At 40.7% G+C, this 14462-nt stretch overlaps 1 protein-coding gene across 1 annotated transcript; it reads left to right on the top strand.

Annotated features, from left to right (window-relative positions):
• Nucleotides 1-1424: 1424 nt before the first annotated feature.
• On the top strand, nt 1425-10254 carry LOC117765173 (troponin C, slow skeletal and cardiac muscles-like). Its single transcript, XM_034591519.1, has 6 exons — nt 1425-1554; nt 2425-2455; nt 9160-9306; nt 9494-9608; nt 9912-10048; nt 10202-10254. Exons 1-6 carry the CDS (start codon nt 1531-1533, stop codon nt 10231-10233), a joined length of 486 nt encoding a protein of 161 aa, XP_034447410.1. The 5' UTR covers nt 1425-1530; the 3' UTR covers nt 10234-10254.
• Nucleotides 10255-14462: the final 4208 nt, after the last annotated feature.

Raw genomic sequence — 14462 nt, 5'->3', positions numbered from 1 at the left:
TCCTGCTGCCAGGCTTTTAATGTCCACTAAGAGAAGTGACCACATTACGCCAATCCATGCTGCCATTCATTGGTTACCAGTGAGTTATAGAATTGATTTTAAGATCTTACTGCTTGTTTTTAAAGCCCTGAGTGGCCAGACTTCAGTCTATCTATATACGTGATTTACTAACCCCCTATCAGTCTGAACGCTGCCTGAGATCCTCCAACGGGGCCCTATTAACAGTTCCAAAATATCTACTGGTCACTAAAGGTGACCGGGCCTTTGCTATGTTGACACCATAACTTTGGAACTCCCTGCCCGGAAATGTCAGGCAGACAACCTCACTATCTTCTTTTGGAAGTATATGCTTGTGTGCTGCCTCCTGGAATACCCTTGCCTTGATCAAGGAATCCCTTGAGAACACTGTCAGGGCCAAGGTGTTTTTTGTCCATGGCCTAGGCTTGCATGGACAAAAAAGTGTCGATTGCAGAAAAATACCAGATGAAAAATTAGCTTTGCTGTCAATTTGGCACATTGGCTCAACAGATGGCCATTTGGCCTTTGCAATACACTTTTCAGTGATTGATAGAGCAGTCAGTCCTTACTTGTACTTAGAAAGTAAATGAACACCTGGATTGTGTTGCTGCCACAGGAGCGCTTGAAAGTAAAACTCTTCATAAAGGAGGTGCATTTTCCATATTTTATGAAGGGTTAAGCAAAAGGAAAATTTAAAGAAAAGTTCATCTGCTTGGCCAAAAGTGCATAGTCTGTACTAACAACAATCTCCTCAATCACCTTAAAGGGATGGTTCACCAACAAATTAAAATTCACTCATTATCTACTCACCACTATGACGATGGAGAAGTGTTTGAGTCCACAAAACACTTTTGGTGTTTCAGGGGTACAACAGCGTTGCAGCCAAATCCAATACAATTGAAGTAACTGGCGACCACTTCTTCAAACAGAAAAAAACATAAAATGCCCCGATACTTCTCCTGTGGTGTCATCCAAGTGTCTGTAAGCCCCAATATTAAAATTTGACTCGAAACTGCGTCATTTACACCATATATCATGACAGCCCCTATAAACCCCCTATAAAAGTATACACACTACATGGGCACAGTGGAATATGAGGAGATAGATGGAAGGATCTTAATTGTGACCAGGGCTCTTTGTTAGGGACCATCTACCCTTGTCAAACTAACTCCCCAAGGAGAGATGTCACGGTTTACAGTTACCTAAATCATGTCTACCTTCATGCGAACTATCAATCTCAATCTATGAATAAATTAAAGTATCATCGCAAACAGTATGAAGTAATGACTAAGAACAGCCTATTGTTGAGTGCCTTCCGTTGTACCTATTTATAGATCTCTCCCGCTCTGTCTGTCTCTGTCTCTCTCTTTATTACCCCTTGAATTTTGAGGGATGAGTCAAGAGCTTTTTTAGTACCACAGTCACCCACAGTCCAGATACAAGCATTTGTATTGTATCTGTGTGCAGCAGTACATTCAGTGGTGTGTCAGACTCAACAACAGATCAGCAGCCATGGATGATGTATATAAAGCAGCGGTGAGTACAGAATATTCCAAGTGTAATATGCTATATTATTTTTCTAGATTATGTAATTTCTAAAGCATACAATGATCACTAAGTCTTTGGATTGATGTTATCCTTGAATTTACTTCCTCGTAGTAGTTGCTGAAGATACAGAGGTCACATCCTTGGGGTCCTCCTAACCCCTCAAGGATTACATTCTACATCAAACTTTTTGAAAAAAACAACAACATTAGGATTCATTTTTATATTTTATTATTCTATTATAATTTTCTATAAATTATATTATTATTAGTGTAAGATAACTTTGAAATTGTGATGCAGAACACTTGCTAGAATACTATTGCTTGTGATTATTTGCAACAGTAACAAACTGGAACTTATTATATCTTTTAATATGTTTCTTATATTATAACATATATATATATACAAATAGCAATATTATAAAAAATAAGAAGAGAGATATATATATATCTCTCTTCTTATTTTTTTGTAAAAAAAATATATATAATTAGCATGTCTGAAAGCCAAAAAACAAGTGTTTTTACAAGTTGAAGGGCTTGTATGACACTGAAACTATAGTTGTGAAAAGCCCAGTGACCACAGTAACAGGCTGCTTTATTAAGGTCACATTTCTGTGCCTGACAATAAGAACAAACAGTTCAGGGAGCAAAGAGAAGGGACAGCTGATGGCTATTAAAACAAATGGGTGACACCTGATACCAACCACTCCCATAGTAGTGTAACATTGCAGTCCCGCTGCGCTGAGAATAGTACAGAATTGAAGTGATCAGTGTAGTTGCTGAGTTGAAGTTGTAATTACTGTGAAGTGGTAAAACAATAACTGATATATACAATGTTCATCCTGATTCTTCTTTCTTTCAGGTTGAAAATTTGACAGAAGAACAAAAAAATGGTGAGGAAACTACTATTGCTATTTGATACTGTTTTGTATCTATATTTACCTATATCTGTCCAGTTGTACAAATTACAACATTATCAAGAAGTATGACTTTAGTGTGGTCTCAAGAACAAGACAATGCTGAAGTTACCTTAAACAGCTTTAGTTAACACCAGCGGTATAGAAGCGTACACTCAACAGTTGCCATCTGGCATTCTCTATCTCTCTATATAGGTCTCAACTAGTACTAGTTCTCTTCTTCTATAACAGTGCCACCTAGCTGTATGAAGGAGTAGACATTTAAATGATAGAATCCATTTCTCTCTGTAAAAGATTACACTCTCTGATCAAACAAGTGCTAGTAGGAAAGAGAAAGTCAGATTTAAATCGAATCTTATTACGGCAAGGCAAGACTGTAATTGTCTTAACTAATTAAATAGAAAAGGACACTCTCTTTTGCTGCTATTAGCATAACCAGAGCAATGAAAGAAAATAGCTTTACATAAGACACATTAAACATATAACAATGCACATAAAGGCAAAAATTAGCAATTTCTTCACTTTCAAAAGTGTCAAGTGCATTACCATCAATATTTCAAACTGTATTAACCATTTTAACAGTAACAACAACTACAGTGCAACTATCTCAGCTTCTTATAACATGGTAGAAGTTATGGCTGCAGAAGTTATGGTTCAGGTTGCAGAGGGAAGATGAGCAAGGTGGGAGGTGCTCCAGTCTTTCAAAAGCTCAGTAAGAAAGTATTTGGGCCTACTTTCTTTCTCCCAGTTTCTGGGGAGTGAATCTGGGGTGTGCTTGTGCACATGCACTGGGGAAGACTTTTGAAATAAGAATGCATTTTTTTGTTAAAAAGGAGTTCATAGGGTGACGTAAAAGTTGTAGCATGTGGTGTTACATGGTACATGGTACCTGGAGCCAGTTTATTACAGTCTCTTTCGAAGGATGTCAGAATCAGAATCAGAATCAGAATTATTTTTATTGCCTTGGTGTGGTTGGTGCATTTTGACATAAAAACAACAATCGGACATAAAAACAACAATATATACAGAAAGAACAATAAGTTATGTTATGGGCACGTGCGGTGCTAAGGTGCAGTGATTGGTTCCGGGATAGTGCCAATAATATATAAGTTATAAATTATGTGCGGAGGGGAGTGGTGGAGTCAGTGTGATGCAGGGGGCTTGTTTGTGAGCTCCACTGCCATGGGGAAAAAACTGTTCAGGTGGCGCGAGGTTTTAGTCTTGATGGCCCGGAACCTTTTTCCGGATGGGAGTCTCTGGAATAGGTGGTGGCCGGGATGGGAAGGATCAGCAATGATCTTGCCTGCTCTCTTACTGGTCCTGGAGTGGAACAGGTGTAGGAGAGCCGGCAGGTCGCAGCCGATGACCTTCTCAGCTGACCGAATGATCCGCTGCAGTCTGCCCTTGTCCTTGGCAGTGGAGGCAGCGAACCAGACGGTAATTGATGAGGTGAGGATGGACTCAATGATGGCCGTGTAGAACTCGACCATCACTTTCTGCGGCATGTTGAATTTCTTCAGTTGCCGCAGGAAGAACATCCTCTGCTGGGCCTTCTTGTTGATGTTCTCAGCCCACCTCAGGTCCTGTGCAATTATAGTCCCCAGGAATCTGAAAGACTCCACTGTTTTAACTGGGGAGTCGCACATGGTGAGGGGGGCGGTTTGGGCTGGGCTCCTCCTGAAGTCTGCTACCATCTCTACAGTTTTCGAAGCGTTCAGCTCCAGGAAGTTCTGGCTGCACCAGGAAGCCAGGCTGTCAACTTCCTCTCTGTAGGCGGCCTCGTCCCCATTGGAGATTAATCCAATTAGGGTTGTGTCGTCTGCAAGCTTCAGGAGTTTGACAGAGGGGTGGCTGGAGATGCAGTTGTTGGTGTAGAGGGAGAAGAGTAGAGGGGAGAGCACACAACCTTGTGGGGCTCCAGTGCTGATGGTCCGGGGCTCAGAGACAAGCTTGCCCAGCCTCACACGCTGCTTCCTGTCTGTCAGGAAGTCAGTGATCCACCTGCAGGTGGGCTCTGGCACGCTCAGCTGTGTCAACTTGTCTCGGAGAAGAGCTGGGGCGATAGTGTTGAATGAGGAGCTGAAGTCCACAAACAGGATCCTGGCGTAGGTGCCGGGGGAGTCAAGGTGCTGGAGGATGAAGTGGAGTCCCATGTTGACTGCGTCGTCTACAGACCTGTTGGCTCTGTAGGCAAACTGCAGTGGGTCGAGGAGGTGGTTGGTTATGGCCTTGAGGTGGGTCAGCACGAGGCGCTCAAAGGTCTTCATTACTACAGAGGTCAGGGCGACTGGTCTGTAGTCATTAAGGTCTGTGATCCTCTGCTTTTTGGGAACGGGATGATGGTGGATGTTTTGAGGCAGGCAGGTACCACGCATTCAGCCAGTGAGGTGTTGAAGATGTCCGTGAACACTGGAGACAGCTGGTCCGCACAGTACCTGAGTGTGGAGGGGGAGACAGCGTCTGGTCCAGCTGCCTTGCGGGGGGTGTAATGGGGGGGAGGGGGCAGTCTGGGACCATTTTGTGGGGGGGGGGGGGGGGGGGGGGGGGTAGTGTCTTTGTCCAGGCTGGGAAGAAGAGGTGTGATAGCTGTGGGGGGGGGGGGGGGGGGGGGTTCGACTGTTGGATTGCAGATTGAATACAGAGGACACGATGGAACCTATTAATTAGCAGCTGGGTGGTTAACTGCTGTTCTCCTATGAGTTATCCCTCAGTCATGCAGGAGACAAAACGTTAAGACGACATTGTTCTCTGGGCTACTATGACGACTAAAGACAGCAGCAAGGAAGTGTGTAGTCCTCAGTGGTGGCAGTATGTTAAAAGGCAAGCTCAGACTATTTCAAATTGTAGTCTGTCAGTGTGATGGCCTGCAGGAGGGAACGGCGTCAAAGGGTCCAACAATGTACATGCCAAGTTTTCTTCCATGACTCATCAGGCATTGAGACAAGTTGCAGCGGTGTATGGTGAGTATGGGCTGTTTAGTTGAAAGACTAGCAGAGTACAGATATAACAATACAAGACTGTACTTCTGAATCAATTTTTGGCCACCAGTAGAGGTCTCACAGGCGTAGTGTTGTGCAAACAATCCCTTGGTGACTTGTGGGCCTGTGTTACCAGGTTGTCTCTTGAGGGTACTGACAGAAGGCACAGGTGTGTGGCCATATATTTCTGGGACCCTGGTCAGTAAACATCATTATCGAAACAGAGTACTCATGCACACGAGTGGGAAATATGCCTTCTTGCCCGACAGATCCCTTTTATGCTTGATAGTATTGTCAGTGCCTGGTGGTCTGTGCGGAGAGTAAAGCATCACCCCAAAGGTATGACCTCCACTTGTATGCATCCCACACACAGGCAAGTGCCCTTTTTTGCGACCGTGGAATATTTCTGTTCCGTTTCAGTCAATGTGCAGGAAGCAAAAGCCACAGGTTTCTCTGTGCCATCAGGCTTTACTTGTACAAAGACAGCACACAGGCACTGTCCTCTCTGTCACACTCACTGTGTTTATTGCAGCTGCAAAAGGTTACTTTGGTTTAATCAGTTATACCACTGCTGTGGCTTCAAATTAATATATTCCTCACATACATCTCACACACGATGGGCAGCTGTGGCCGAGGAGGTAGAGCGGTTTGTTCCAAGTCTTCCCTGTTCTTGGGCAACTTACTGAATCCCAAATTGCCCCTGATGGCTGTTCTAGGGGTGAAAGGTGATAGGTGATGAAAAAAGTACTATACATAGATGCACTGTATGAATGTGTGTGTGAATGGGTGAGTGGCAAAACTGTAAAGACCATATTCACCGATCATCATTTTTTTCCTCTCAACAAGAGTAAAGAAAAACTACCCAAAAAAAAACTATTAACAGGGGAAAAAAACATAAAAATATCTTAAAGAGTCACATGTGAGGGATCCCTCTCTCAGGATGGACAGAAGTGTATTTGAACACATCAACATAATTACAATATTTATGACATTGATTAATAGAAAGTTTTTTACATATTGACAGGTGTGTCATTGTTTAATGTATTTACACATAAGAAAATGTCTGATAGAAAGGAAGGTAGCAGCAATGACAATTGAAATGGAGGAGTTATTGCCAGTAATGGCAGATGTTAGTAGGCATATTGTAAATCAAGCAGTCTTGTTGTAATCATAGTCCATGGTCAGCCGCAACCACGACCATGATCACCATCTACGATCCACCATCATGATCCATAATGTGGCCGCAGCAGCGATCCTTGATCTGCAAACAAAATGCAGTGTCAATAAAGCTGATTCGCCATTCAAAAAACAATAGGCCTCATTCACCAACCGTTCTCAAGAAGAAGTTGCGTCTTCCTAACTATTTTAGGAAGGATTTAACATTCACCAATTTTTTTCTTATCTAGGATTTGTACTTCTGTAAGAAAATTATCTACAAACACTGAGGAGCATTCTCACGCACACTTGACTACCGACTGTGTAAAATGATCACTGTGTTTTTTAAGATTCAAATTACCATAATGTTTTAATGGAGCGACGCCTGCGAGCTAGTTCAGGCAGCCAACTCGAGCTGCGCTGCTCCAATCATGTGACATACCTCATGTGATATACCTCACTTTCCACAACCATCTATAATACACACCCACCTTATCAGGTGGTCTATTTAAGCAGAGAGAAATTTCCCATCATCCCCTTTGCTCGCACTGCTGCTGCAGTATTGCTACCAGTTGCTTCAGCCCCTCCACCACCCCAGCATCCACCTGTAGGCTCCGACGGGGGGTTACAATTATTTGCTCATCACTCCCATCATTCCTGTGTAATCATATGGGGGAGTGATTAAGTTGGAGCCTAGGCGCCAAACACTAAACCTGTTCTACTGTTGCAATAAATGTTTGAACGTGAGTTGTCTGACTGAACTATTTTCATGCCATTGCGCATGCCATTATGCTTTCACTATTGTGTGCATGTACACTTTTAGCATGACTCCTACACACCCTTTTATAAATGAGGCCCCTAGTGCCTGCAGAGGCTGGCATGTTCACTAAACTTATTAACATGTTCATGAGATCAGTTTAAGACAACCTTTGCCTTGTGACACAAGGCAATATTATTCTGGAAGTAATCAATAGAAGATGGAAAACTGTGGCCATGAAATAATGCACATGATAAGCGACAGTACTCAGCAACAAATCGTTAGGCTGACCTCTGAAGTACTGATCACTTGACGTTTTTTTGTGTTTTGCCCCATTCTGAAATAAAGTTTTAAGTGGGACAACTGATATCCTATGTAGGTCCATGGAGCTTTGATCAGATTAAATAGCACAAAGTCCTTCTGATGTTTCTTCCTTTCAATCAAACTCAAAAAAGTCACATAATTAGAACCAGGAACAGAAACAGGAAATGACGTTCTACAGTTGTCACAAACTTAGGTTCTGTTGTTTTGTTTTCTAAAATGTAGTATTCTCTGAAATGTCATGTTTTCTGAAATGTTGCTCTGCTTAGAATCTCGAGGCCATTATTTAGACCAGCACGTTTGCCATCAACAATCATGCCACAGTTATTGAGCTCACACTTTTAATTGTTGTGATGTTTGATGAGAGCTGATGCACCCAACAACATATGTACCTGTTGCACTGCTAATGAATGATTGGCTGATTGGATAACTGCATGTAAAAGCAGGATCCTGTTCTACAAAGCAAGTTCAACACACCCGGAATATATTTCTGTTTTCTGGCTTCACTGAACCAACATTCCCTGTCCAGGATAGCCTGTAACATGAAGCTCGTGATTAATTGTCTCAGTTACCTCTGGGTCGGCTTTTACAGCTACAGCTTTTTCTGTGGAAAAGGCCAAGTCGTAAAATACCTGCTGTTAAATTTGGTTATAGTAACAGCCAAAAGTGACATTGAAGCCATACAGAGAAATGTTAATAACATGATCAAATAACTACAAGAGAAAAGAACCACCAAAATGATTTTGTTTGATGTGTAATGTTGGCTCAAAGTTATAGTGTACCTAAGCAACATGAAAGTAACATAATGTGTTCATTTTATAATCATTGTAAATATTTGAAAGAGTGCTGACAATGTTTTTGATAAAAGACATCAGAGGGTTTTGTATTAATTTCTCTTTATCGTCACACAGTCTTCTTTTGGTATTCTGTATTCCGAGCTGCAGTGATAGAATAAGACAGTAAAAGCATTATCACTGTCAGAGATCCTGTGGGGGAATCAAATAATCTTGTGTGTGATAAATTCACCCTTCTCACATTAGAACCTCTGTTTTGAGGGCACACATGAAAATCATGGAAAAGCAAAATGATTCCATTCATTTAAATATCTGCTGATCTTTATCAGTTCTCACTTTGCCACTTGTCACCTCAATCTCATTCGTCCCAAATCATGTAGGAATGATGACTCTGGTTTTCTAGTAAACTAACTGGACAGTATTGTCATGAGTTGAATCTGAAGTTACTTCAAGAGCCGCACATCCTGCTCCTTAGTACACGCCTCAGGTGTAAAGATGTTCCTAATAAAGGCATCAGTGAATGTATGATTTGAAATTAAACTCTGGGTTTAGATACTTCTGTTCAATGGGCTTTTAAAGCCTGTTTCTTTTTAGAGATGTAACCTTTTGTACATGTTTGTTGTTATTAGTAAATATCTCCTTGTCAGAGAGTAACACTTGCTGTGTCTCTCCCAGAGTTCAAGGCTGCATTTGACATCTTCATCCAGGATGCAGAGGATGGCTGCATTAGCACCAAAGAGTTGGGGAAGGTGATGAGAATGTTGGGACAGAACCCCACTCCTGAAGAATTACAGGAGATGATTGACGAGGTGGATGAGGATGGTATGTCATCATCTCTCAATGTGTCACATCACAGCACAAAAGACATCAGAAGCTTTTTTTTTTCATGGATTGGAATAAATTGATTTACCACATGAAGGCGGAAAACTGGACCTTAAGAGATTAAATCCCTAAACATACAATATTGAGATATTCAGTCTTAATAATATCATATCATGTATATTCACAGGCAGTGGCACAGTTGATTTTGATGAGTTCTTGGTTATGATGGTCCGCTGCATGAAGGAGGAGAGCAAAGGAAAATCAGAGGAGGAGTTGGCTGAACTTTTCCGCATGTTTGACAAGTAGGTTTCTCTTCATTGTCTGTTCGCACCATGCAGAGCCTTCATAAAATTCATAGGAATTCTACTATATAAAAGAAATCTGTGCTGACGCCCATTAGTAGATTTACAGATGATGTTTGAAATATAACTAAAGTCAAACAGAGCTGTCTTGTTGACTTCAGGTAACAACCCAAACTTCACGGGATCAGGTTGTTACCATGTTAGAAATAAATTATATTGTTCACACTGTACACAGGGCTAACAGGGTTCAACTCAGCAAACATTCCAAATGAGTATTAGCTGATTCCTTTATTTTTTGTTGAGGAATGGAGATGGCTACATAGACTTAGAGGAGCTGAAGGCCATGCTGGAGTCTACTGGAGAAACCATCACGGAAGACGATATTGAGGAGCTGATGAAGGATGGAGACAAAAACAATGATGGCAAAATTGATTATGACGGTACGTTAACCAGCACATTAGTGGCATAACTGTCAGTGTCACCATCTGTCTTACAAACAATGCTCATATGCATGTACTTTATTCATATATACAAATGTTATTTTTTTTTATTGACTTTGTGGGTCATTGTTCCCTCATTGTTCTCTCTGACAGAATTTCTGGAGTTCATGAAAGGTGTGGAATAAAGGATTAATCCGGAATCCTTACACTGCAGCATGTTCACTTTTTGACATCACCATCTCAGGCAATTTTCAGAAGACAAGCTTTAGTCTTCTTATAAACAATACAAACCACACACCTGTCCACATCAGTACACAACTATCATATCTACTGAGTCAAACAACTCCAAGGCCCTGAAGGTTTGTCTTGCACTGATATAAAGGCTATTTTCAATTAAAAGATGTTCACATTTGTGTATTTTTTCTGTCATAATAACCGAACCCCAATGTGTTCATAAAATGTCAATCTTGAGAAAAATAACTAAATATACTAATAACACAATTATGGGATTTTAATGTTGGAGATTTTAGATCTAAAAAACCTGAACTCCTTTAAAGCTGATGCCAAATTAGGTGACTTTTGTAGAGGGTGGGTTTTAAATGTGTACTTGCCAGAGATGCACGGATTGACTCTGACGACATCCACACGTATGCTTGACTCATACACCAATCACCCACCCATGGGAACGGGATAAATAAAACAGGGCCACAAGACATGAATCGGTTCTTTACTAACAAGTCCTGTTGAATTGAACTGAAGAAGCCTCTTGGATGAAATGTTTCTCTTAATCACATAATGTAGCCTGTTTAGTTTGACACACTTTAAGCACTAACTCTGAAGCCACACTGTTTATTAATAGTCAGTAAAAACATTGATGCATCTGGAAACAGTGAGAGATTGAGATGTGTGTGTTAGTGGCGGGGATTGACTTAACCAACCAGACATAAAACCAGATGGTTTTGGTTATAAAAAGTTGTTTATTTTGTTATAATACTTGGTTTCAGGATTGTATTCACAACACAGGTAGTGAACTAACAGAAAAACAAACTGATGGGTGCTATTTCAAATCAAAGAAACAAATATTACAAAAAGAGGACTCTTAACCAGAGCTGCACAAACAACCTACAATACAAACCAAAACGAAAATAAATCCTCACATCTAAGAGAACCAAATGCGCACAGACACGCTCCCTGCGCACTGGACATAATTTAACTGCATTTAAAAGCATTATTTAAATACGGATCATTTACCATTTACATAAATGATGTATGATGCCTACCTGAACCTATCCGCAATAATAACAAATGTTAATATCAATCAATCAATACAATTTTATTTGTATAGCCCATATTCACAAATCACAGTTTGTCTCATAGGGCTTTAACAAGGTGTGACATCCTCTGCCCTTAACCCTCAACAAGAGTAAGGAAAAACTACTAAAAAACCCTTTTAACAGGGTAAAAAGAACGTAGAAACCTCAGAGAGAGCCACATGTGAGGGATCCCTCTCCCAGGACGGACAGAAGTGCAATAGATGTCATGTGTAAAGGAGAACATCAGAAAGATAAAGGTTTTAGCAGCATTGATAAGGGTAAACATTTTGAAGCATAACTGAAGGTCAATGAATTGATGGATTATTGTCAGTAATGGTCGAGTATCTGAGGAGACATTGTATATCAAGCAGTCCTGCTGCAATCATAGCCTATGTTCAGCTGCCACCACGATCATGATCCACCATCAAGATTGGATGCCACTATAGTCCACAGTCATTGTCCACTGCCGCCATCAGGATCCACCATCAGCTGCCACCTCGATCGTGGTCCACCACCATTATCAGATGCCAACACGATAAGAGATCTGCCATTATTATCACGATCAGCCAGCACAATACAAAATCCACCATTACGATCTCTGATACGCGATCCACAGATCCGCAGCCGCGGCCCTGGATCTGTGGACGATAAGGCAAAGGGACTCCGGGGAAGAAGTCATGTCAGTAACATGTATTGATGAGATATTAATTTCTTTGATGTGATAAAGAGGGAGAAGAGGAAGGAGTCTGCAGTCTGACAACTGCAGACGATATTTTACATCTCTTTAGTTTATCTTTTATTACTTCAGGAAGTACCTATTATAGCATATTTCCCACTTTGAGAGAACTTAAATGACTTTCCCAGATTACCCAAAGCATGGTGTCCCACATTACCAATCATATTTGATAAAGTTGGACAGCTAAAAAATATGTAAAAAACAACAACAAACTAAAACACATTTTGAACAACTCATTGCATATTTGGTTGCTTTAATGCATCATAAACATAATTTGATAACAATTAGGAACATAGTCTTATTTATGACAGATTTATATCCTTAACATTAATCTTGTCAGAATCTCATGTCATTGACCTTGTCATGCAATTCCAAAGGGGAGCTTCTGATTAACACTTTCCCTGCATGAAGTTATGTGATTTCAGTCACATGATATCCATGCTAGTAAAAGTCCTGTTGACTAGATTTGGTTATTTGCTGTTAGAAAAGGAAATAAACTGAATGGATTTAGGTGTCCCACATTACCCAATGTCCCAGATTACCCGAATTCTCGCAAATTATGAGAACTAATTCTCCTCCATGGCTTCGCGGTTTTCACAGAGGGAGAAACACAAGAGAGTCACATGAGAGACAGAAAAGGTGAATGGTTGGTCTCTCCTGTGTTTTCTCCCTTCAGTGGCTGCTCTCTTGCTGCCTTTTAAGCCTGAGGAGTAATCAGCTAACAGCCATCAGCTGATTACTCCCCTGGTGCAGGGGGGATTGTCTCTGAACCACCTTTACAATTCCATAACATTGTTTGCCAACTGCCATGAAACATCAAAAAGAAGAAGAGCTTCAGAAAACAGCTTGGGAGAGTTCCGGAAGAGTTTTGTGTTGAGAAAAGTTGGATCGAAAACCAATTTTGATACTTTGGCTTTGAATACGATTAATTTTTTTATTGGTATTTTTATACGAAGCTTTGAAGAAAATAGTTCAGACGAAGGTTATATAGTTGTTCACAGAAGGATTGTGAGGGAGGAATTCAAAATAATCCTTGAATTCAGAAAGGAAGACGAACTTAGTCAATAGCGTTGTCTTGGGAATTGAAAAAGAAGCTAGGAGAGGTGTAAATGGCTAAGGCAGCCATTCCCAAACTTAAGAATGGGGCGGCCCAATTTGAAAACTGAAAAATGTGTGCGGCCCACCCACACCTTTAATCACAACTATATGATCCACACACAGGACTAGAATCAACTATTACCATACATATTGTAAGCTATTTTATTTAGTGGCTTTATTATGGAAGGTTGGTGTGTAGTTCCTGTTATAAGCAGGGTGTTGGTTGGGACTCTTGTTTTGAAGGAGTTCTAACAGAAGTGGGTTCTGTCGGGGAGAGACGTTTTGGAAGAGTGAAGGAAAATAAACGGGTGTGTTGTCCCGATTCAATAACCATCTGTCGTGTCCTTTTTCGGCTGATGCCTGACAGTATAAGTGAACAAAACGCTCCTCTACAATATTATTCATTTTATAGCAAAAATAATTGTATATGAACGCAGGCATGTGCAGTGCAAATCCAATAACATCCACATTTAAGCGTAACAATTTGCAAAGCAACCAATGTAAAAAAAACATAGTGCATATAGTGGATTGTTAAAAATATATTCTTGCTGTTTGTATAACAGAGCACGACAAGAATATCAGGGAGAAGAAAAACACATTTGAGGCGTAACCAAATTTACTCAAGGCGTTTAAGGGCCCCCCCCCCGTGTGTGTGTGTGTGTGTGGGGGGGGGGGGATTTGGACAAGAGAAAGAACTATCAGAATTGTTAACTCATATTAATTGTTCAATAGAATATCAATAGCATTACAAGACAAACTTGCAGTACATTTAGAAGGAAATTGGTATGCTGTAGAGATTTTAATGCTAAGCAAATTATGGGGTAGTAGTAATGATGATAATGGAATGGTGATTGAAGAATTAATGGGGATAAAATAAAAGGTGTGGGACAAGATTTAACATGAGAACAGGCACAGAGCCGGCCATAGACCTCACTTTAGTGTCAGATTCATTGGCATTAGTTAATCAGCGGTTAAAAGAATTCAATGTCAATGGATGAGATTATGTACAGCAGCATTACTGGTAGAAATGGAAGAAATGCCTCTAGATATGAGAAGGAATCAGCTTGCATTAAATTATTGGGCTAATTTACAGGGACACAGTAAAGAACATCCAACACAGGACACTGTAAAACCTTTTTAGGGATAGGAGAAAGATAAAAAGCTTTGGATGGACAGTAGCACAAAGAGCAACAGAATTAAACATATAGTAGAATTAAACTTCAGTCCAACAGTACCATTACCAGCAATATTACCGTGGAGAGTACCT

Source organism: Hippoglossus hippoglossus, chromosome 7 (genome assembly GCF_009819705.1).
Source record: "Hippoglossus hippoglossus isolate fHipHip1 chromosome 7, fHipHip1.pri, whole genome shotgun sequence".
In the NCBI taxonomy this organism is placed as follows: Eukaryota; Metazoa; Chordata; class Actinopteri; order Pleuronectiformes; family Pleuronectidae; genus Hippoglossus; species Hippoglossus hippoglossus.
Note: the sequence above shows the minus strand (reverse complement) of the source record. Positions and strands in the feature narration are given on the sequence as shown.

Coding starts and splice junctions, on each gene's coding strand:
- LOC117765173 (XM_034591519.1), top strand. CDS start 1,531: ATGGATGATGTATATAAAGCAGCG. Junction 1,555..2,424: donor ATGATGTATATAAAGCAGCG/GTGAGTACAGAA, acceptor TCTTTCTTTCAG/GTTGAAAATTTGACAGAAGA. Junction 9,307..9,493: donor TGACGAGGTGGATGAGGATG/GTATGTCATCAT, acceptor GTATATTCACAG/GCAGTGGCACAGTTGATTTT.